Here is a 23,090-nt window from a genome sequence, read left to right on the forward strand (position 1 = left end):
TTAAAAATAATAATGTAATAAAAAATATTACAAAATAAGAAAAAAATATTAAAAAATATAATAAAATAGACAATATAAAAAATTAAATAGAAAAAAAAATAAAAAATAACAGAAAAAAGTAATAAAATAAGCCCAATTAGAAATTGTGCTTTATTTTGTATATTAAAAATAATAACTAAATATAAAAATAAGGTGACAGATAACGAACGGTACGAAAAGTACTAAATGTGATACCATTTGTATTTGTCGAGCTAGAACTTTTAAATTTTAAATGAGGGGATCACTGATGGAGTGTAGAATAGATATAGCAAAGGGTTTTTTGGACATTCGAACTATAAGTATGCGAATAGTACTAAAATGTACTAAATTTGGTACAATTTCGTAGCATGTGAATGGATAGAGCTAAAAAACATGAACTTTGGAATGCGAATTACACGCTTAAATAGACCCTACATCTGTAGGCGATGGCTTTCAAAGCATGTACTCATGTGTACAAAAAGTACTATATGGTACTTTATTTGGTACAATTTTAATTTGATGGTAGAAATCGAGCTGGAATCCTGTATGTGGATATGTATGTATTTATGTGTACGAAAAGTACGAAACCGTGCTATTTGGATTTGTGTGAACCGATAGAGCGGGAACAATGACATTTGGATCACTGTAGGGGTGTAGGATTGGGGTGTCAGGATTCAATTTAAGGTATTAATACTTATGGGTACTAAATTTGGTACAATTTGAATTTTAGTTGAACCAATAGAGATAGAATCGTGAAATTTGGAGTCAGGATCACTGTTGTTGTGTAAGATTAAGATATGTAGGATGTTTTAGAAATTTGTACTAATGTGTACAAAATTTGGTACAATTTGAATTGTGGGTTAACTGATAGAGTTGTAATCCTGAAATATGGATCTGGGAGCACTGTGGGGGTGTAGGATCGGGGTCAGGATTCAGTTTAAGAAATTAAATAAATACTATCAAAAAATAAATAAAAACATAAAATAAAAAAATAATAGAAATGTAATAAACAAACAAATATTAAAAAAATATTAAACTAATAAAAAATAAAATATAAGATATATACTAAAATATTCTTTATTCTATTATTAAATAAAAATACAAAAAATAATAAAATAAGTATAATTAAAATACTAAATTGATAGAAAAATATAATAGAAATAATAAATTTAAATAAAAAAATGCAAAAGCAATAAAAATATAATTAAAATATTTTTATAATTTATTATTATTTTGTGTATTTGCTAAATATGAATAAAACGCCAAACGACATGCAGCCTACATTATGGCTTGACGCCTTTCGTTTTCATTGTTGACGGCGACGAAGACGACTGCGGCATACCATATCAGCTGATTTTCTCTTATCAACCAAACACTACATTCATTTGTTTTTATTGATTTAGTTATTGACATATTTCGTGTTTTGTATTATTCTTAAAAATTCACTTTGAAGTTTATATAATTTACTAACACACACACATACATGTGAAGCATTAAATCTATATTACCACTTTCCATCAAAAACTATAACAACAACAAAACACTATGCAATGCAGTTTAACCGTTTGTCATATTCTCTTCTTTTGATATAACGATGATGATGAGAGATAGAGAGAGTGTGTAATCAGGGAGAGAAAGAGTCTTGTGGGCAAATAACAAAAATCAAACTGCAAAGTTGTCAATTTCTTCTTTAGACATTATTTTTGGAATGTATTTTGTGTATTGTTGTTGTTGTTAACTCTTTTCATTGCTTAAATAATAAACAGCAACAACAACAATAATAGCAGCCGCAGCAGCTGAATAGAAATTAACCATTAACATTAACCCCACCACACACACACACACAAACAAGTTACGTTACGTCGTCGGGTTTTTTGTTTTTTCTGTTATGATCAATTTCGGGGCAAGTGATACAGCTCACGTACCCACCATGATGTACCACAAACAAACACACAAGAAGTATTTATGTATATATATGTAGGCGACATTTTTATACTTTTCCTATGAATGCATAAAATATTCGTGTGTGCGAGTGTGTGTGGTATTGTTATTAAAACAACAACAACAACAACAACAAATCGGCATATTACTTTTTGATAGTACAAATTATTTAATTCATCCTCTAAATGATGAATATTAATTTAATTTCAATATATTTTTGTAATTTGCCTTCTCTCCTTTCGCGCTCCCTCTCTCTCTCTCTAAAATCGGATAGTCAAAATGTCAAAAATTTAATTTTACTTTTTTATTTCTTCCATTCAAGACCTCCTCATGACATTCAGCAGCACAATAACAACACACCTGCTGTTACTTTGCATTGAGAGTGTGTGTGAGAGAGAGAGCGAATCAATTGTTGCATGTCATACTTTGCTTGAGGGGGAAATAATTAATTTTGTGTAATACACATAATTTAATGGGGGAAAGGAAAGGAAACAATGATTTAGCATAGAAATTATTTTTTGTAATAGAGATTAAAACTGAAAATTATTAAATAAAAAAACTGCATTTTCAATATCACCAATACACAAACACACAATAAATAAATGCAAACATTTTTAAACAATATTAAATTAAATGACGGACGACGATCAAACAACACGAATTAGGGCAAAAAGCAAACAATAAAAAAATCAATATGGACAGTGCTTCTCAGGCTCCCTCCCTCTCCTCTCCATCTCACTCGTACATACATTATGTGCAATAAATAAAATAAATTAATTAAATTAAAAAGAATAAAATAAAAACAAATAAATATAAAAATAAATATTAAAAATAAACAAAAAATTAGTTAACTTAAAAAGAAAAAATCAAGACATATAATATATATTAAATATAAAAAATTAAATTGATTTATTAAAAAACAAGCCGCCTTTAGTGTGTTGTTGTATTTTGAACAAAAATATTAAAAAATGCCAAATTTTGGTATATGTACGTTTTCCCTGCAACAACTAAAATCAAGGGAAGATTCTTTTTTTTTTAATTTGTCGTCTAAAGAAATTTACACAAATTTATTGATTTAATTGAATAATATGTGCATATAACCCCCCATTTTGTTTTCTTATCAAATCGAGTAATATTTTTCGTGTCAAAAAGATTTCATAATTACGGAAATTAAATATACAAATTAAATGATTTTCAAAATCGAATTTCCAGCTCTGTGTTTAAAACAACAACAACAACACAACATCGTTAAAGAGAATACTACTCTTCGAGAGCAAAGCGCAAAACAAGAGAGAGAGAGAAGAAACGTCTCAAAATATCACCGCTTGAAGCTGTTTTTCCTCCTTATCGCTCGGAGATGTAAAAAAAAACACTCTGCCATACGTCCAATTTAAAGGAAGAACACAACAAGAAGAGGAAGAATTTATCGCGCCATTTGCAGTCGCCGTCACACAATTCACTACTTTCAAACGTCAGAAAGTGTAAGTGAAGCAAGAAGAAGAAGAAAGCCAACCGTGCCGCCGCCTGTCCAACACAAAAAAGGGAATTTATTTTAAGCTCTGCTTCCTTGGAAATCTTAAAATCTTAAACCAACAAAACAAAGTGTCAAACACAATAACAAAAAGACGAATTCTAGATTTTAGACGATTTTATAAAATATAATAATTCTCTACAACGCCCGCCACCCATTCAGAGCAGAGCGCTAAAGAAGAGAAAGTTGTTTACTTCCACACACACACTCAAACACACATATAAAAAAGAATACAACGCAACATCTCTTCCCTTAGAATAATAAAACTACCAACAACAACAATAACCGCCGACGCCGCCACACAATTTTGTTTATATTTAATTTGTTTTTGTTGTTGTTTTACTACTACATCTCTATGTGTACATAGCTATATATTTTTGTTAAACATACAGACTCCACTTCTCCTAAGAAGGCAGTCTGTCTGAGGGAGAATTAATCAATCAAGAAGAAGAATCAAACATTTTGCCGCCTCAACTTTAAAATAACGCCGCCGTCATTATAAATCAAACAAACGTCACTACTAGTAACTACAACGGATTAGCATTTCTCTCTCTCTGTCACGATCGCAGAGTCACCACTACATTAATTACCGTTATTTTGATTGTCATCATCTCGTCTACTCGTCATCCCCGCCCCCATTCGTTTTTTACGCCTGCGTCTTACGCTGAGGCGTTATGACAAATTCGATTGCGTCCGCAAAATGCCCGTCTGTCCTAACGTCCGGCAAATATGGTATGTCCCAGCAGCGCAGCCTTACCGATGATTCCAAAGAGTATATATTCGTTAAGCTTACCGATTCCGCGCTCCGTGCAATTGAAGAATATCAACGCAACCGGCAGGCAAAACGTCTGCAAGCAGGACAATGTGCCAAAATTCAATTTCTCGGCAATGCCGGTATTATACAGTTCCCGCCCACAGCCGATGGCAGCGGCAATTCCGCTGCGGCGTCCGAGGGTCGCAAATTTGGTTTTGCCATTGATGACGTTGAGGGTTCGCTCGAATGTATACAGCAGGCCGGGGCCGATCTGGATGTGCTCGGCTCGCTCAATCATCGGATGCGCATACATGCCAACGATGATGTCTACGATACGACAAGAACAAAAATGGCCATTGCCGAGGAAACGGAGAAGAGCAAATGTATACGGGAGATCAAGCCGAATCAGACAGATATTGGACGCAAGGTGAAAAGGCCCGTTTCCGCTGCCTCTCTGCAAGCGTACACGAATGGCAGTAGCAGCAACCACAGCAGTAGCAACAATCTTAGTAATAATGGCAGCAGTAGTTATTTAAGCAGCATTAGTAATAATAATAGTCGTAGTAAATTATCGTCGTCGTCATCAGCTGCGGCGGCGTCCACAACGCCCAATCTACATTCACCACCTGATGGTGGCGGTGGCGCAGGACTTTTGAGTAATGGCTCCTCCTCACGCCTGCTGGCAAATCAAAATACAAAATCATCGCCCAACCCCAGCCTAATGGGAGGCAATGGCACAATTGGATCTAGTAGCAGCAATCACCAGCGTTATGGCGGTCCCTCAAATTTCAGCTCATCCTCAAATGGTTTACCTTCTCTGGGTGGTGGTAGTGTCATTGCTAATGGCCATGATACCAATTCCTCGCCACCCGGACTCGGTGGTATGGGACAAGCGAAAAAGGCCTTAGTCGGTAGCAATGGAAGAAATTTGCCGCCAAATGGAATCAACAAGGCATCTACTCAGAATAAGAGTGGTGGTGGAGGCAATGCTGCTACCGCCAATGGCGCCAGCGGTAAAATGGCTGATGTTTCTCGGCGCAAAATACGCGAACGTCTCATACATCTGTTGGCCCTGAAGCCATTCAAGAAACCCGAACTCTATGCCCGTTTGCAAAACGAGGGTCTGGCGCCCAAGGAACGCCAACTAATTAGTAATATACTCAAAGACATATCGGCGTTGTCGCGTGACAACACCTACAACTTGCGACGTGTCATGTGGAATGAGGTCGATGAAAATTGGCCATTCTTTACGGAACAGGAAATCCAACAGCTAAAGCGACGGAAACCACAGAATTTGACACCGCCAAATAGCTCAGATGCGGGCAGTTCGATATCGGGACAAAGTCCTACATCGTCGACACACACGGGCAGTCCGCCGCCACCGATTGCCAACAACAACAACATGGTTAATGGTGGCGGTGGTGGCTTAAAGCGTGCTAGTCTAGAGCCAGATTTATACGATGGGGCTTTAACCCTGGCGGGTCAAAGTAAAAAACAACGTATAAGCCATTACAAAAAGGATGGTGGTGGAGGATCATCCGCCGCCGCCTCCTCATTAAACAGTAATGGTCTTAATGGATTGGGCGCTGGCGCAAGAATCGGTGGTGGTGTTGGCAACAATCGTTTAGCTTCCGCCTACTCACCACACAGTTATAATTCTGGCCATAGTGCCAACGGCTCTATCACCAATGGTCATGATGAGAATTCTGGTAATTCCGATTTAACATTTAATGTGCTCAACAATATGGATGAGTTTATACAACAACACACAAATGGTGGTGGTACAGATCAACCAAGTGCCGGCAGCAGCAGCAAATCTGGCAAAATTAGAGCGAATAGCAGTAAATCTGCTGGAGCTGCTGCCATAAGCTCATCCTTGTCATCCTCCGCCATATCCTCCTCCTCGTCATCCAACACAACGACCTCCTCGTCGTCGGCCACAAAAGAAAAACGCAATTCCAGCGGTAGCACTTCAAGTGGTTATTGCAGCAGTACTTCTTCCAGCAATCGAGAAGCCGCCTCCTCGTCAACGGCGGCGGCGACGGCGGCCTCAATGCGACGCAATAACTCTCCCACGCCATATGCTAATAATTTTGTGCCTGAAAGTAAGACAACGTCAAATGGTAGTACCAGCAGCAGCGGTAGAGATAGATACCAGCAGCAGCTGCTGCAGCAAAGGCAACAGCGCCAGCCTTCAACATCTCCAAGTTATGCCAATCACAGCTCCTCGTCTCATAAAACGAATGGAGTTGTTGGTAACGGCAGCAGCAACAACAACAGTGTCATACCAAACCTAAATAATGAAGACTTTAAAACGTCATCTTCCTCCACGTCCTCTTCTAGCCGTTCTCGTCATCATTCTTCCTCCTCCTCTTCCTCCGGCCGCAAAGCAGCTGGTGGTGCCACTGAATCGTCGTCATCGTCCAGCAAACATTCACGCTCCTCAACACCAACACAAAAGCATTCAAGTAAACACCACAGCAGCAGTAGTAGTGGTGGTAGCAACGGCTATAAAAATTCAACTACCACCACCGCCAATGCTTCGTCTCAATCCGATGTTGCAGCGACGACGACGACCATGTCATATAATGACAATGCCCGGACCCCACCCCAAACTGCCTCGCACTCCTCATCGTCCCAACAGCAACATCCTTCGCCCACCCAACAAATAGCCGCTGCTGCCACATCATTTTCGTTGGCCGGCAATGCTGGCCACTCTTCCTCAGATGCACCTCGCTTCGATTTTAGCAAATATACGCCCATCACCAGCATCGAACAGAGGCGTCGTTACAAGACTGAATTCGAGAAGAATTACGATGAATATCGCAAACTGCTGGCCCAGATTGAGAGTGTGGGCCAACGGTTTCGTGAGCTCGCGAACCGCTTGGCCTGTGTCCAACAGGGCTGTCCCGACTACTATAATATTAAAGATCAAATTGTCTCCGAATACAATCGGATACGCAAAGAAGAGTCCATTAATCGTGGCAAGGAACGTTTCGATTATTTGCATGAAAAGTTGGCACACATCAAGCAGCTGGTCATGGAATATGATAAGAAACTGACTAGCGGTATGCCGCCGGCATCATCAAGTGCTCAGCAGCAGCAACAGACGACGACGTCACAGCCACAATATCAGCAGCAGCAACAGCAGCATCATCAGCCTTATCACAATGGAAATGGTTCGACAGCTCATCTGTCGCCAATGTTGCAAAGTAGCGGTGAAAGTAATCATTCGCCACCCTTAATGGCAATGAATGGTGGTGGAGGTGGGGGTGTGGGTAATGGTGATGGTGATGCCGCCCACATAAATGGCATTTCGTCCTTGTCATCATCGCCCCAGACCACAAAAAAGAGTTCAAAACATCATCACAAGAAGCAGAAACATCATCAAACACAACCCCCAGAGCAGCAGCATCACCACCAACAGAAGCAGCTGCAGCAACAGCAACACTATCAGCAGCAAGAACACTATCAACATGAGCATCATGAACCAGTAACGATACCCATGTCTGATGATGATGATGACGACGATGATGATGTGGCGGCTGTTTCTTCGGCAGCAGCAGTAACATCATCATCCGCAGCATCATATGGTTCCAATTCTTGGCAGCAACAACAATCAATGTTGCATTCAAATTCCTCACCCGCACACATAGCAACAAAACACGATTTGCAGCAGCAGCAACAGTTTTCTATCACCGCCTCACCACCATTACCAAATGAGGATCATCATCATCAGCCGAACAATAATATCAACAACAACAACAATGATTCAGATTCTGATAGTGATTCGTCATCATCTTCGTCCTCAAACGATGACGACAATTCAGATGATGATAATTCGGATGCATCGGACGATGATGATAATTCGGATGATGATGATTCGAATGACGATGATGATGATTCGAATGATGACGACGATGATTCGAATGATGACCAATGCTCCTCCAGACCATAGCTATGACCCTTTGCTAAACGTAAATGTAAACTATTGATTATAATGATGTAGCAGCAGAAGAATGATCCTGATGTTGATGACCCAACCGACCGACCGACCGATGACCGACCCGCAAAACAAACAAACAACAACAAAACTTATTACTATTATTGTTCTTCAAATACACACTATTATTACTATTTACCTACTACTACAACAACAACTACATTTTTTGGTTCATATGTGTAAAATATTACTATATATTTTTTAATTAATTATAAAAATAATTATATTGATAATACTATTATTACATAAACAAACAAAAAAATAAACAAGGCATAATTTAAAAAATCCAAATATATAAACTATTTCTTAAGAGAATTTTAAAAATAATTTCTCATCTTTGGGTTGATATTGAAAAACAGTCGAAGAAGAAGAAGACTTTATGTTTGGTTTAACAGGTGTTTTTTCTGTTAGAGAGGGCTATCATCTCCCTTTGCATTGCAGCTGCTGCTAATCGAAAAGAGATAATCTCTTAGAAAAATATAAAAATAATTTTTCTATTGTTTATTATACCCTTCTCTCTCTCCCTCTCTTCCTGTCGCTTTCTTTTCTCCTTACTCTGCTGTATCACATAGAAGTATTAAATTATTAAAATTAAAGCAATTCTTGTGGCACACATATGATGACAGTAAGACAGTGATGTGAAGTGGCCTGGCCACACATTAAATTTTCTAATGATAATTTATCTCTATGGTTATTCAATGTTGCAGACTTGCGTTTTTTTTTTTCATTTTCTATGAATCCATATACAACAAAATGACTACTAAACAGTGCAGAGTGGTGTCCTGTGGCAAATAATCGAAAATGGGAATTTTTTTATTATTTCATATGACACCTCGCCGCCATTTCCGAAATTCCTCTTAGCAGCTGTTTCTTTTGTGTTTCCTCATTAATAGACCTTGTGTTATGCGACCTGGCCACACCACAAATTGGGTGGGTGATATAATATTGTTTATAATCGAATTTCTATTGGAAGTTTTATAAATTTTTTGAAGAGATCTCTGGGATTAGTTGCAGCTTGAAAGGGGACGACGGTTATTTAGGGATATATTTTTTTGAATAGTAATCTCAATAATCTACAATTTAGGAAAATATAATCTGTTTAGATGGCTTTGTTGTCAAAATAATTTTTGGAAAATATTCACAATCATATGTTTCTAATTTTTTTTGACAGTTAATTGCAATGTATTGACATTGCTGATGCATGTATCTATCGTGATTTTTTTTAACAAAGCCCAACTTCCTCTGAAGTGTTAACCTAACCCCCACCCCATTTTATTTATCTGCTCTTCTCCCTTGACGGACAAACGAAAACCAGAGCGGCAATTCATTTATGGAATAGTTTATATATTTACAAAAAAATGCATAAACTCAATGAGCAAGCAAATGAAAAATTAAAAAAAAACTCCAAGAAAAATCAAACAAAATGTGTTGAAATTATTTTCTAAGCATAAGAATTGTGGAATAAAAGAATCCATGATAACACACACACACATTATTTGCAAGCAAAAAAGAAATCCTCAAAAAAAAAATTATAAATAAAAAATAAAGAATTTTTTATATACATATAAACACTATATAATTAGTATACTATATTATATATATAATAATTAATAATAAAAAAACAACCAATGAATGAAAGTGAAGGAAGAAGAAGAAAATACTCCTCTTCAAAACATAAAACAACAAAAAGAAATTGTGTAAAAATCTTGTATAACAAAAAGAAGAAAAAAAAAACAAAGCAAATAATTTTTTAAAATATGTGTAATAATTTTTTTAAGACTAGTAACAACAACAACAGAAAATCCATTTTTAAATATTCTTCAAAATTATGATTCTAATTTCTAAACAAAAGTCAAATTAATAAGTAACTCACACCTAAAAAATCCAAAAAAATATCCATATTCAAATGTATTGTTTTTTTTTTTCATTCTATAAATGTGTTTTGAAAACGAAAATAAACGCGTGTCATTCCCTTTTAATTTCAAAAAACGATGTATTTTTCATAAATAACATATTTGCCATGTGTAAACATAGCCTAACAACACCCATTAACGAGAGAGAGCGAGAGGTGATTGCATATGGTACCTTTCAAGAAATGTCATTAGTACTAAATTCAATGAAGTGGCCTGGCCACACATTTATTTCCATATTATTTTGTATTATTAAAGCCTGGTAAATGCATGTCAAAATTTTTAAGAGAGCATACAAAAATATACTTAAAAAAATGCTACCCTCCCCAGTAGTTACTTCAAAAATTAGTTGGATTTAATTTGTCGATTAAAAATTAAAATATAAAACATCTCTCTTCTCCCTCCCTCTCTCTCTCTTTGTTTGGGGAGGGGTTCTAAAAAATAAAATAAATACATTTGTATAGGATATTTTTTGTTGTTTGTCATTTTTTTCGTTTGACTTCTCGTTATTGTATTTAACATTTTTCTTTTGACTGGGTTTATTTTTTAATTTATTTTCTTTTCTTTTTTTGTATGATGATTAAACAAAAACATGTTATATTACCAATACATATATATTTTTTTCATTTTTTGAATTTTTAAGCATTTGTTGCATAGTGTTTTAATTGCTTATTATTATTACATTTATATACATATATAAACAAACTGAAAATATATATTATTTTTAATTTTATTGCTTTCAAAATGTAATTCTTTTTATTTTTTGCTCTTTTTATTATTATTATTAAATATAATGATTATATAATTATAAATAAAATAAACAAAAACCATATTAAATATACAAAGTTGTTAAAACAAACAGAAAAAAACCATAATAAAAAAAATCAACACTTGTGCAATTCTTAAGAAATTGAGAAGAAAAAATTACAAAAAAAAACATAATGGTGTGTTTTATTTTTATTTTCATTCAAAAAAAAAAAAAATTTTTAGTTGGTTATTTTTTTGTTTTTTGGGAATTTTTACATTAAAAAATATATGTTTTCCTTGTCTTGGAACATCAGCTGTTTCCTATTATGATGATATATAAACTGGGTTCTAGTGCCAGGACCCCGGACTATATTAAGGGGGGTTAGGGTACATTTACACCGAACGTGTTTGAATTGTCATTTCTTTTGTATATATGTCAAATAAAATAAGCTTGCCCTAAAATAAATTCAGTGTAAATATAGCCTTAATATCAGCTGTCGTACATATTATTGAGTAATTTCCGATACTTTTTTCTTGTTTCAAAATTAAATTTGACCATTTTGAAAAGAATTCTGTCAGATATTTAATCTAACTAAAGTGGTCTGGCCACATGACATTTTTGTAATATGTCTATGAATTACTTTTGCAAATATTTAATGTTTTAAATAACAATTTTTTAGATTGTGGCGTTATATGGGTTGTATTATTTTTCACAATGTCTAATTCTAACCCCCTATTGTTTTTTTTTTTTTTAACGAAGTTGCCTATATTGAATAAAATTTGTCATAAAATTAATCTCACTAAAATGATCTGGCACATTGTAATTTTGTTAGCGAAAGTTTACAAAGTATCAGCCGCCTTCGCCTTATTGCTTTTTATCCTTTTGATTTAGAGAAGAATTTCATAAAAAATGTCCCTTCTAATTTTTTTCTGTTTTTTTTTCGTTTAGTTATGCTTTTTCACAAAACTTTTGGAGCAAACAAATTTTCGAACAGAAATTTGTACGAAAAAAAAACTCAAAACAAAATTATATGTATATATATTTTGCATATAGAGCGATTTATTTTTTTACATATATATATACCGTAAAAGAAATAAATAAGTAATATATAACTTAAAAATATTTATAATAATTAAGCTTAATACATAAATAATTAAAAAAAAAAACAAAAGCACATACAATCATGTGAAAAAAAATCATAAAACTCACACAAATTAATGCACCATCATTTTGGTTTTGTTTTAGCTTGAAAAGAAATGTATATTTTCGTCGTAACTCCCAAGTACAAAACAAAAAAAAATCATATTTAATTTTGAATTATCATGGACCAACAATTCTATTTTATTATTATTATTTTTTTTAATTTCATTATATTTATTGTTGGAAAAAGATATGATTTGATGTATGGCCGGGTGGCATTAGAACTAATGTATTTTAAGGTACATTTACATCAAATATCAAACTTTTGGAGGGGATTATTTTTTGACGATTTCTGAAAGCAATGTAAATGACTATGATGTCACTTTTTCAGTATTCCATTCCAAACACGAATCCGTTAATTCCCTTCAAAACAATGAAAAATTTCATTCATAATTATGCCTTTGCTTTTAGACATACACAAACAGCTGATTGCACGAACAGCTGTTCGCTGTGTGATTGTGTGTATATGTAAACAAGCCATCAATCAATTCGTGATTTCATAAATGGAGAAAAATTCAAAATGTTTGATGCACGGTGAGAAATTTTTGTTTGAAAATTAATTTTTTGTTGAATTGGTTTTTAATTTATTATTTTTTGTTACAATTAATAAATAAGAGGTTTTTTATTTAATTAAAAACACATGGCCAATTTATTCATTATTCCGTCGAATAATAATTTAATAGTATAAAAAAACATTAAATAAACAATGATGTATATAGTTAAAAATCAAAAACAACAAATCAAGCCTAAGGTATTTGAAAATGATATCTGAAAAAAGTAAAATTTAATATAATTTTTTTTTTTTTTTGGATTTAGTATAAATAAAACTAGAACGAACTCTACACGACAACAAGAATAACAAACTCTAGTTTTTAAGTTGCAATTTTGCTGACAAGAAACAAACCACAAAAATAACTAAGACAAAACTGAAGAACAAAACTATATATACACAAGCATATATATATCACATACAAAGAAAACAAAAAACAAATACTTGATATTGTTACAAAAGAAAAAGTAGTTTATATTAATATTAAAAAAATATATATTATTAAAAAAACAAGAAACAAATATTTGAAACAAAGACAAATTCCCCCGAAATACTATGACGACGAACTACAAGATGAAAATAACACAAAATCATATATATATATATATATATATATACATATATAAATAAAACTTTAAACAAAAATATTGATAAAAAACGGACAAAATCTTTTCTTTGGGTTGGCAACTATTCTTTTGCAGTTCAAATTGATCAAAAACGGACAAAATCTTTTCTTTGGGTTGGTGGCAACATTCTTCTATTGCATTTCAAAAATTAATGTATGGCCAGAGAGTTTTAAATGTTGATGACAACCAACATGATGATTAATAAACAGCTGATTGGACAAACAGCTGTTCTGATGCATCTTTCTTAGGCTACGTTTGGACTACCAAATCCACTCGATCTCAAACGTCAATTTCATTGTGTATACGTCACGTTAATCCTAATACGCTATGGAATTGACATTTTAGATCGAGTAGATTTCGTAAATCTAAACTTAACTTTAGTATAAATATGTAAACGAATTTCGATGTAAACGATTAAGAAAGGGCGCCAGTGACGTAATACAATTTTGACTATGTTATTTTCTAATAATTTAAAATATACAACGATACGTATTGTGTTTCCAAAAATTTAGAGATTTCCAAACCTTTTTCTTATTTTATATAAAGTTTGCCATATTGAGAATAATGTCATATAATTAATCGCAATAAAGTGATCTGGACACATGTCAGTTTTTCTTGGAAAACATTTGTAATATGTTTTTAAAAATAAGTTTAATTCAAATATTTCATGTTTTTGAAATAAAATGATTAGAATGTGGTGTTATATGGATTAATATTTGTCAAATTCTCGTCCCTATTTTTTTTAACGAAGTTTCCCATAGACAATTTAAATAAAATATGTCATAAATTAAAAGCACTAATGTGACCTGGCCACATAGTAATTTTATTATATATAAATTTTAATTAAAAAAAACTACTGATTGCAAAAGCAGCTGTTCAGATGCATCTTCCTTATTACCTTTATGTATCTATTCCTACTTGTTTTTAATTGTTTATAAAAAACCATTTACATATTTGGAATATTCTCATAAGGGTGAACATCCTCAAATCGAAAGAAATTAAATCTCTCTGACGTTATTATTTGGGTTAATGTTTCTAAATTAAAATTTCTGGTTTTTCTTGACCTTTGGCCATGAAATAAATTTTTTGTTTTGTTTTTGTATTTTTAAGCAAAAAATAATTTTATTTTCTATATAATCATATGTGTATAATAAATATATGCACATAATACAATTTCAACAATCCAGTTTTTTGCTGCTCTTCTAGATATTAAAGGAGCAATAGCCCCAAAAAAATGAATGCTCACACAATGTATGACACCAACCAGATGTCAGGCCAGCCATCCAGCTATTCAATGTGAGGTTTTAACTCACACCTGTTGGTTGGTGGGTTAGAGTGGTTGGTTGCTGGTCCGCTTTGTTGTTGTTGTTTATTTTATTTATAAGATTTTTTTGAGAAGAGAGCACGCTTGCCTGTCGTCTGATGGGTGCTCGCACAGACACACTAACACATGGATGCATTGTGTGAACAATGACAGATGTCATCGTATTTAACTTGTAGGATATTATTTTGAAATAACAAAAAAAAACGCAGTTCAATAACCTCACAAAATTGATCTTTAAGATTTCAGAGGTATGGACTGTGTGTGTGTCGTGTCTGATAAGGGATGAGATAATTATATATTAAGCTTGGTTTTTTTTCTTAGAAAAAAAAAAAAACAAATAATAATAAAATTGAGATTGATATGGAAATGTTGTATTAATTTGATAAGCATAATACTAGGTTTACACATAGTATTTTTGCGTGAGGAATGCAACTCTGCTTTATTAACCCCCCACTACCAACAGTGATTGTCAGTATAGAATAAAGGCTACTATTTCTTAAGAAACATTGAGAAAAGTTCTGCATAATTATAATTATATTATATTTAATTAAATTTCGTAATTCATAAATTAAATATTTTATTAATAAATCATATTAGTAATTATTATGTATTTCCACTGGATTTATGAATAGATTTCGTAATTTAAACGCGCTTTATAGTTAGATTTAATAATGTGAATGCATCTGAAAAGCTGTTTTGGTACATGGTCCTCTTTTTGAAATATCCAAAATGATATCTTTAATTTGCTTTATTGATTTACAAAAACAGCTGATTGAATAAACAGCTGTTCTGATGCATTTTTCTTAGTATAAATGTGTTTTATTTGGAATATACTACGATGCGTATTGTGATCAACAAAATTCCGAGCCTTTTTTTCTTATTTTAAATTAAGTGTGCCACATTGAGAATAATAATGTCATATAATTCATCTCAATAAAAAGTGATCTGGCCACATGACAATTTTATTGGTAAATTAATATATGTCATAAATTAATCCCACTAAAGTAATCTGGCCACATAGTAATTTTATTAGATTTCACCTTTTAGATTTTAATTTTTAATAAACTGCTGCTGATAGCAAAAGCAGCTGTTCAGATCTATTTTATTAATAAATCACATTATTAACTATTACGTGTTTTCACTGGATTTATGAATAGATTAACGCGCTTTATAGTTAGATTCAATGTGAATGCACCTGAACAGCTGTTTGGGTAGATGAAATATCTATCTTTAGGCTACGTTTAGACTACTAAATCCTATTTTCTAACCCAATGTGTGGTGACTGTAATTATTGAGAAGATCGACATGTACCCCTCAACAAATAATTAATTATCTATTAGGTTTAATTTTTTCGCATACTTTCTTTAGTATAATAAAAATTTGAGGTTATGTCCGACGAATTGGTTCGTTTTCGTCATTGGTTCGTTTTTCGTCAAATATTATTTTTTAGAGACCTGTGCAACCAACAAAATATTTTCTTTCTTTAAATAGATCAATGGATTTTCAGGTAAGTCCAGCCTTATTTTTAGTAAAATCCAAATGCCACACTGAATTTTTTATAATAACCCCAACTTACCTTAAAACCCTTAAAACTGCCCGCAAAATAATTAAAAATACTAAAACAAATTGTTTTTCATTTAGAAGAGGAGGAGGCAGCAGATGAAACCGCACAACAAGCTGAACTTTCGAATGACTCAGATGCACCTTTGAAACCGAATGTAAGTACATATTTCGAAGCCTTTTCGGACTCCAAAAAAATACAAAATTTCATTCCCAATTTTATAACCCTTACAGAATGACGAAGATGACGATTACGATCCCGAGGATACGCGCAAAAAGAAAAAGGGTAAAAAACGTAAAACAAGGAAAGGCGAAGAAAAGGGTCGCAAGAAAAAGAAACGCAAGAAGAATGAAAGCGAAGAGGACAGTGATTTTATGCAACACGATGAGGATGCCGGCGACTATGCCAATACATCGTCATCATCGAAGCGTGGCCGCAAACGTAAGGAGGTCGATAAGGCGAGCAAGGAAAAGGAATCTTCATCATCGGGTAGGTAAAACGAACACCAAAAAGGTATCAAAAATTTAATTTTTTACTTTTCCTCAAGGTATGCCATCCGTTGAAGAGGTTTGCTTGGCATTCGATGTCAACGATGTTGATATTCAATACACCGACGAAGAGCTGCAACAGCTTACAACCTATAAAGCCTTTGCCCAGCACGTGCGACCCATCCTGCAAAAGGAGAACACCAAGGTGCCAGCACCCAAGCTGATGATGTTGGTAGAGGCTAAATGGCGTGAATTTTGCAACGCCCATCCGAATATTGTGCAAAATAATGAGCAGTCACGCAGTGAAGAAGGTGGCAATGAACCGAGATCTTCACGCTCTTCCAGAAATGAAAAGGTATGTGTCCGATTTTTTATAAATTTTATTTCATTTTATTAACTCGTTTCCTCCAACCTTAGCCCGATGACCTATACGAAGAAGAAGAGGACGAAGAGGAGGAGGAAGAAGAAAAAGAATCCTCATCGAGTGGCCGTCGTAAACGTGGCGGACGTGGTCGTGGCAAAAAAGGCCGTCGTTCCGGTAAAGTTCCTACGCTCAAGATTAAATTTGGCAAACGTAAACGTGGCAGTTCCGATGAAGATCAAGATGCTTCGGGCGCCTCGGAACGTGATTCCGATATTGAATTTGAGAAAATGTTACAGAAATCCGATGACAGTGCCGATGATATACCCAATACATCATCGGCTGCAGCCGGGGGCGCCGCCGCTTCGACATCTTCCGCTGCAGCAGCCAGTGGCACGGATGCTGCTACTGCTGCGGCAACCAATGAGGATGGCACCCCAGTGGTTCGCAAGAAGGCCAAAGTTAAAATTGGCAATAAATTCAAAAAGAAAAAGAAGCTCAAGACCACTTCACGTTTTCCCGACGGCGAAGATGGTGAACACGAACACCAGGACTATTGTGAGGTGTGCCAGCAGGGTGGTGAAATTATTCTATGCGACACCTGCCCTCGAGCTTACCATTTGGTATGTTTGGAACCCGAATTGGAAGAGCCCCCCGAGGGTAAATGGTCGTGTCCCCACTGTGAAGCGGATGGCGGTGCTGCCGAAGAAGACGACGATGATGAACATCAAGAATTCTGTCGCATCTGTAAGGACGGCGGAGAGCTGTTGTGTTGCGACTCGTGCCCTTCGGCATATCACACTTTCTGTTTGAATCCACCGCTGGATACAATACCGGACGGGGATTGGCGTTGCCCACGTTGCAGTTGCCCACCGCTGACGGGTAAGGCTGAAAAGATCATCACCTGGCGTTGGGTGGAGTCCAAAGATGCCAAGGGCAAAGGCAAGGGTTCCCGTATGCGTGAATATTTCGTCAAGTGGCACAATATGTCGTACTGGCACTGCGAATGGGTACCCGAGATCCAAATGGAGGTCCATCATCCTCTAATGATTCGCTCATTCTCTCGCAAGTACGACATGGAAGAACCGCCTAAATTCGAGGAGACGCTGGACGAGGCAGATTCGCGTTATCTGCGCATACAACGCCACAAGGCCAAGGGCGGCATCCAGGCCGACGAAGAAGACGAACAGTACAAGAAAGATCTGGAAGAAAGGTTCTATAAGAACGGTGTCAAACCCGAATGGCTGATTGTCCAGCGGGTCATAAATCATCGCACCGCCCGAGATGGCACCACAATGTATTTGGTAAAGTGGCGCGATTTGCCCTATGACAAGTCCACATGGGAGGATGAAAGTGACGACATACCAGGGCTGAAGCAGGCCATTGACTACTATTTGGATCTGAGGGCCATGTGCACATCGGAACAACGTCTGAACAAGAAGAAGAAGGGACGCAAGAGTAAAAACAAGGACCTCGAGGAGGAAGATCGTCCCCAGAGACGTTTCACACCGCCGCCGGAAAAACCCACAACCGATCTGAAAAAGAAATACGAAGGTCAGCCGCCATTCTTGGAAGCCACCGGCATGCAGCTGCATCCCTACCAAATCGAAGGTATCAATTGGTTGCGTTACTCGTGGAGCAATGGCGTCGACACCATCTTGGCCGATGAAATGGGTCTGGGTAAGACCATTCAGACCGTGACCTTTTTGTATTCCCTCTACAAGGAGGGTCACTGCAAGGGACCCTTCTTGGTGGCCGTGCCCCTTTCGACCATCATCAATTGGGAGAGAGAATTTGAACTGTGGGCTCCCGATTTCTATTGCATCACCTATGTGGGCGACAAGGACTCCAGGGCTGTCATTCGTGAGAATGAGCTGTCCTTCGAAGAGGGGGCCATTCGCGGTGGCAAGGCTTCGCGCCTTCGGACTACCCAATATAAATTCAATGTCCTGCTCACCAGCTACGAATTGATTTCAATGGACGCCGCCTGTTTGGGTTCCATTGATTGGGCCGTCTTGGTGGTGGATGAAGCCCATCGTCTCAAATCGAATCAGAGTAAATTCTTCCGAATTCTCAACTCGTACAACATCACCTATAAGTTGCTGCTGACAGGTACACCACTGCAGAATAACCTGGAGGAGCTGTTCCATTTACTGAACTTCTTGTCGGGAGACAAGTTCAATGATCTGAATGCTTTCCAGAATGAATTTGCCGATGTCTCCAAAGAGGAACAGGTGAAACGTTTGCACGAAATGTTGGGCCCCCACATGTTGCGTCGCCTGAAAGCCGATGTGCTCAAGAACATGCCCTCCAAGTCGGAGTTTATTGTCCGAGTGGAGCTGTCCGCATTACAGAAGAAGTTCTACAAATTCATTCTGACCAAAAACTACGAAGCCCTCAACTCCAAGAGTGGTGGCAATTCGTGTTCCCTGGTCAATGTAATGATGGACCTGAAGAAGTGTTGCAACCATCCCTATCTGTTTCCCTCGGCCGCAGAGGAAGCTGCCACCACTGCTGGTGGTCTCTATGAGATCACGTCCCTGACAAAGGCGGCCGGAAAATTGGTCCTGCTATCGAAAATGTTGAAGCAACTGAAGGAGCAGGGTCATCGTGTTTTGATTTTCTCGCAAATGACAAAAATGTTGGACATCCTCGAGGATTTCCTGGAAGGCGAAGGCTATAAATATGAACGTATCGATGGCGGCATCACGGGTAATTTGAGACAGGAGGCCATCGATCGCTTTAACGCTCCGGGAGCCCAACAGTTTGTATTCTTGCTAAGTACTCGGGCCGGTGGTTTGGGTATCAATTTAGCCACAGCTGACACGGTTATCATCTACGATTCTGATTGGAATCCCCACAACGATATACAGGCCTTTTCGCGAGCCCATCGTATTGGCCAGGCCAATAAGGTGATGATCTATCGTTTTGTGACCCGTAACTCGGTCGAGGAGAGAGTCACCCAGGTGGCTAAGCGTAAAATGATGTTGACCCATTTGGTGGTGCGTCCCGGGATGGGCGGCAAGGGTGCGAACTTCACCAAACAGGAATTGGATGATATTTTGCGTTTCGGTACCGAGGAGCTGTTCAAAGAGGACGACAAGGAGGAAGCCATTCATTATGACGACAAGGCTGTGGCCGAACTGCTGGATCGTTCCAACAAGGGTATTGAGGAGAAGGAGTCGTGGGCCAACGAATATTTGTCCTCATTCAAGGTGGCCTCCTACGCGACCAAAGAAGAGGAGGAGGAAGAGGAGACAGAGATCATTAAACAAGAAGCTGAAAATTCCGATCCTGCCTATTGGGTGAAACTTTTGCGCCATCACTACGAACAGCATCAGGAGGATGTGTCCCGTACCCTGGGCAAGGGAAAACGTGTGCGCAAACAGGTTAATTACACCGATGGTGGTGTAGTGGCTGCTGAATCGACACGGGATGACAGCAATTGGCAAGACAACAACTCGGAATATAATTCCGACTATTCTGCTGGGTCCGAGGAGGATGGTGGCGATGATGATTTCGATGAACAAAATGGTGCTGAGGGCGGCGGACGCAAGGCTCGACGTCGTGTTGAGCGTAGGGATGACCGTCCTTTGGCTCCGTTGTTGGCTCGTGTCGGCGGTAACATTGAGGTATTCGGTTTCAATTCGCGCCAACGCAAGAGCTTCCTCAATGCCATTATGCGTTACGGTATGCCACCGCAGGATGCGTTCAACTCCCAGTGGCTGGTCAGAGATTTGCGTGGAAAATCGGAGCGCAACTTCAAGGCGTACGTGTCGTTGTTTATGCGCCATCTGTGCGAGCCTGGTGCAGATAATGCCGAAACATTTGCCGATGGAGTGCCACGTGAGGGTCTCTCGCGTCAGCATGTGCTTACACGCATCGGTGTAATGTCGCTGATCAGGAAGAAGGTACAGGAATTCGAACACATCAATGGCTATTACAGTATGCCGGAATTGATATTGAAACCATGCGAACCGGTTAAATCACAGCAAAAGGAAGAAGGTGGTTCGGTTGAGGGTGCTGCAGCAGCGAGTGGAGCTAAACCCGAGGATAAAAGTGCTACCACAAGCACAAGTGCAACACCAGCTACAAGTGCGGCTCCAAGCCCAGCCCCCGCTGACAAATCGGAAGATACCAAACCCTCAACAACGACGGGTAATGATGACATCAAAAAAGAAGCCACCGGAGATGGGGCCGATGATAAGAAATCCGCAGAGGAGGTGGATAAAAAAGAAGAAAAACCAGATATATCTGCTGCAGATTCCAATGAAACGGTCAAAAAAGAAGCTGGCGAAAAGGATAAGGAAACGGCCGCCGACAGCAAGGAGGGTATTAAAGATGAAAAACCCGACACCAGCGGCGATGTTAAAAAAGAGTCTAGCGAAGGTGGTGGTGTTGAGGTTAAAAACGAAAAGGATACTAAGGATGAAAAGGCCAAAGAGGATGACAACAAAACCACCACCACCGAAATCATTGATGATGATGACGATGATGTGCTGATCATCAAAGATGATGGTGAAGTTGAGAAACCTTCTCAAAGTGCCCACAAAGCTGCCGCAGCCGCCGCCGCCGCTGCATCCGAAAATAAAGACAACAAAGAAGGTGGCTTAAGCAAACCGAAAATCGAAGAAAGTCTGGAGGTACTAAAACGTAAATTTATGTTCAACATTGCCGATGGCGGATTCACCGAATTACACACCTTGTGGCTGAACGAAGAGAAAGCCGCCGTTCCGGGCCGTGAATATGAAATATGGCATCGTCGTCATGACTATTGGCTGCTGGCCGGTATTGTCACGCATGGCTATGGCCGCTGGCAGGATATTCAGAACGATATTCGCTTTGCCATTATCAATGAACCATTCAAAATGGACGTCGGTAAGGGTAACTTCTTGGAAATTAAAAACAAGTTCTTAGCTCGTCGTTTTAAGCTGCTCGAGCAGTCGCTGGTTATTGAGGAGCAATTGCGTCGCGCGGCATTCCTAAATCTTGCCCAAGATCCCACACATCCGGCAATGTCGCTGAATGCCCGATTCGCTGAAGTTGAATGTCTCGCCGAATCCCATCAGCATTTGAGTAAAGAATCATTGGCCGGCAATAAACCGGCAAATGCTGTACTCCACAAGGTACTCAATCAGTTGGAGGAACTGTTGTCGGATATGAAAAGCGATGTGTCACGGCTGCCAGCCACATTGGCCAGAATACCACCGGTGGCGCAACGCCTACAAATGTCCGAGAGATCGATATTGTCGCGTTTGGCCGCCACAGCTGGAAATGTTAATAATGCAGGTAAAGAGCTTTTAGGTCTGGAACAAAATAAATCTCTAGGTCCACTATATATGCTATTAGTTATGAGTATAAATATCGGATTTTCGTAGTATTTAAAGTTATTTTCATTTGCGCCAATTTCATGCTTAAGGCATGATTTTAGTAAGTTGGTATCAATGGAGGAAATATTCTGCATCATATTTCAATATAAGTCTCCGAACAAAATGAGTCCGCAGATATAGTATATCTGAAAAAAAACCTATCAAATTGTGTATAATGGCGGATTTGTCCATTTTAAGGTTATTTTCATTTGCGCCAATTTCATGCTCAAGACATGATTGTAGTGAGTTGGTATCAGTGGAGGAAATATTCTACATCAAATTTCAATATAAGTCTCCGAACAAACGAAGTCCGTAGATATAATATATCTGAAAAAAATGACCTATCAAATTGTGTATAATGGCGGATTTGTCAATTTTTTTAAAGTTGTTTTCATTTGCGTCAATTTCATCCTCAAGACATGATTGTAGTGAGTTGGTATCAATGGAGGAAATATTCTACAGAAAATTTAGCCCCCAAACAAACGAAGTCCGTAGCTATAATATATGCCATTAAAAATTACCTATCATATTATATATAATGGCGGAATTTTCCATTTTTAAGGTTATTTTAGTTTGGGCATATTTCATGCTCAAAACGTGATATTTTGGAGTTGGTATCAATAGAGGAAATATTCTACATCAAATTTCAATATAAGTCTCCGAACAATACACATCTGTATATATAATATATATCCTAAAAAATGTA

The 23,090-nt window shown here is 37.2% G+C and overlaps 1 protein-coding gene across 1 annotated transcript in view; it reads left to right on the forward strand.

Moving 5' to 3' along the window:
* Nucleotides 1-23,090, forward strand: part of LOC133329363 (chromodomain-helicase-DNA-binding protein Mi-2 homolog) — a 44,904-nt gene that overhangs the window by 21,400 nt on the left and 414 nt on the right. The window contains exons 2-5 of the mRNA XM_061537840.1: nucleotides 16,247-16,323; nucleotides 16,400-16,655; nucleotides 16,714-17,009; nucleotides 17,072-22,304. Coding sequence (XP_061393824.1) covers nucleotides 16,247-16,323; nucleotides 16,400-16,655; nucleotides 16,714-17,009; nucleotides 17,072-22,304 — 5,862 coding nt within the window. The remainder of the gene's footprint in view (nucleotides 1-16,246; nucleotides 16,324-16,399; nucleotides 16,656-16,713; nucleotides 17,010-17,071; nucleotides 22,305-23,090) is intronic.

Source organism: Musca vetustissima, unplaced genomic scaffold, assembly GCF_032173495.1.
Source record: "Musca vetustissima isolate MV318-11 ecotype Yass unplaced genomic scaffold, APGP_CSIRO_Mvet_v1 utg9169, whole genome shotgun sequence".
Taxonomy (NCBI): Eukaryota; Metazoa; Arthropoda; class Insecta; order Diptera; family Muscidae; genus Musca; species Musca vetustissima.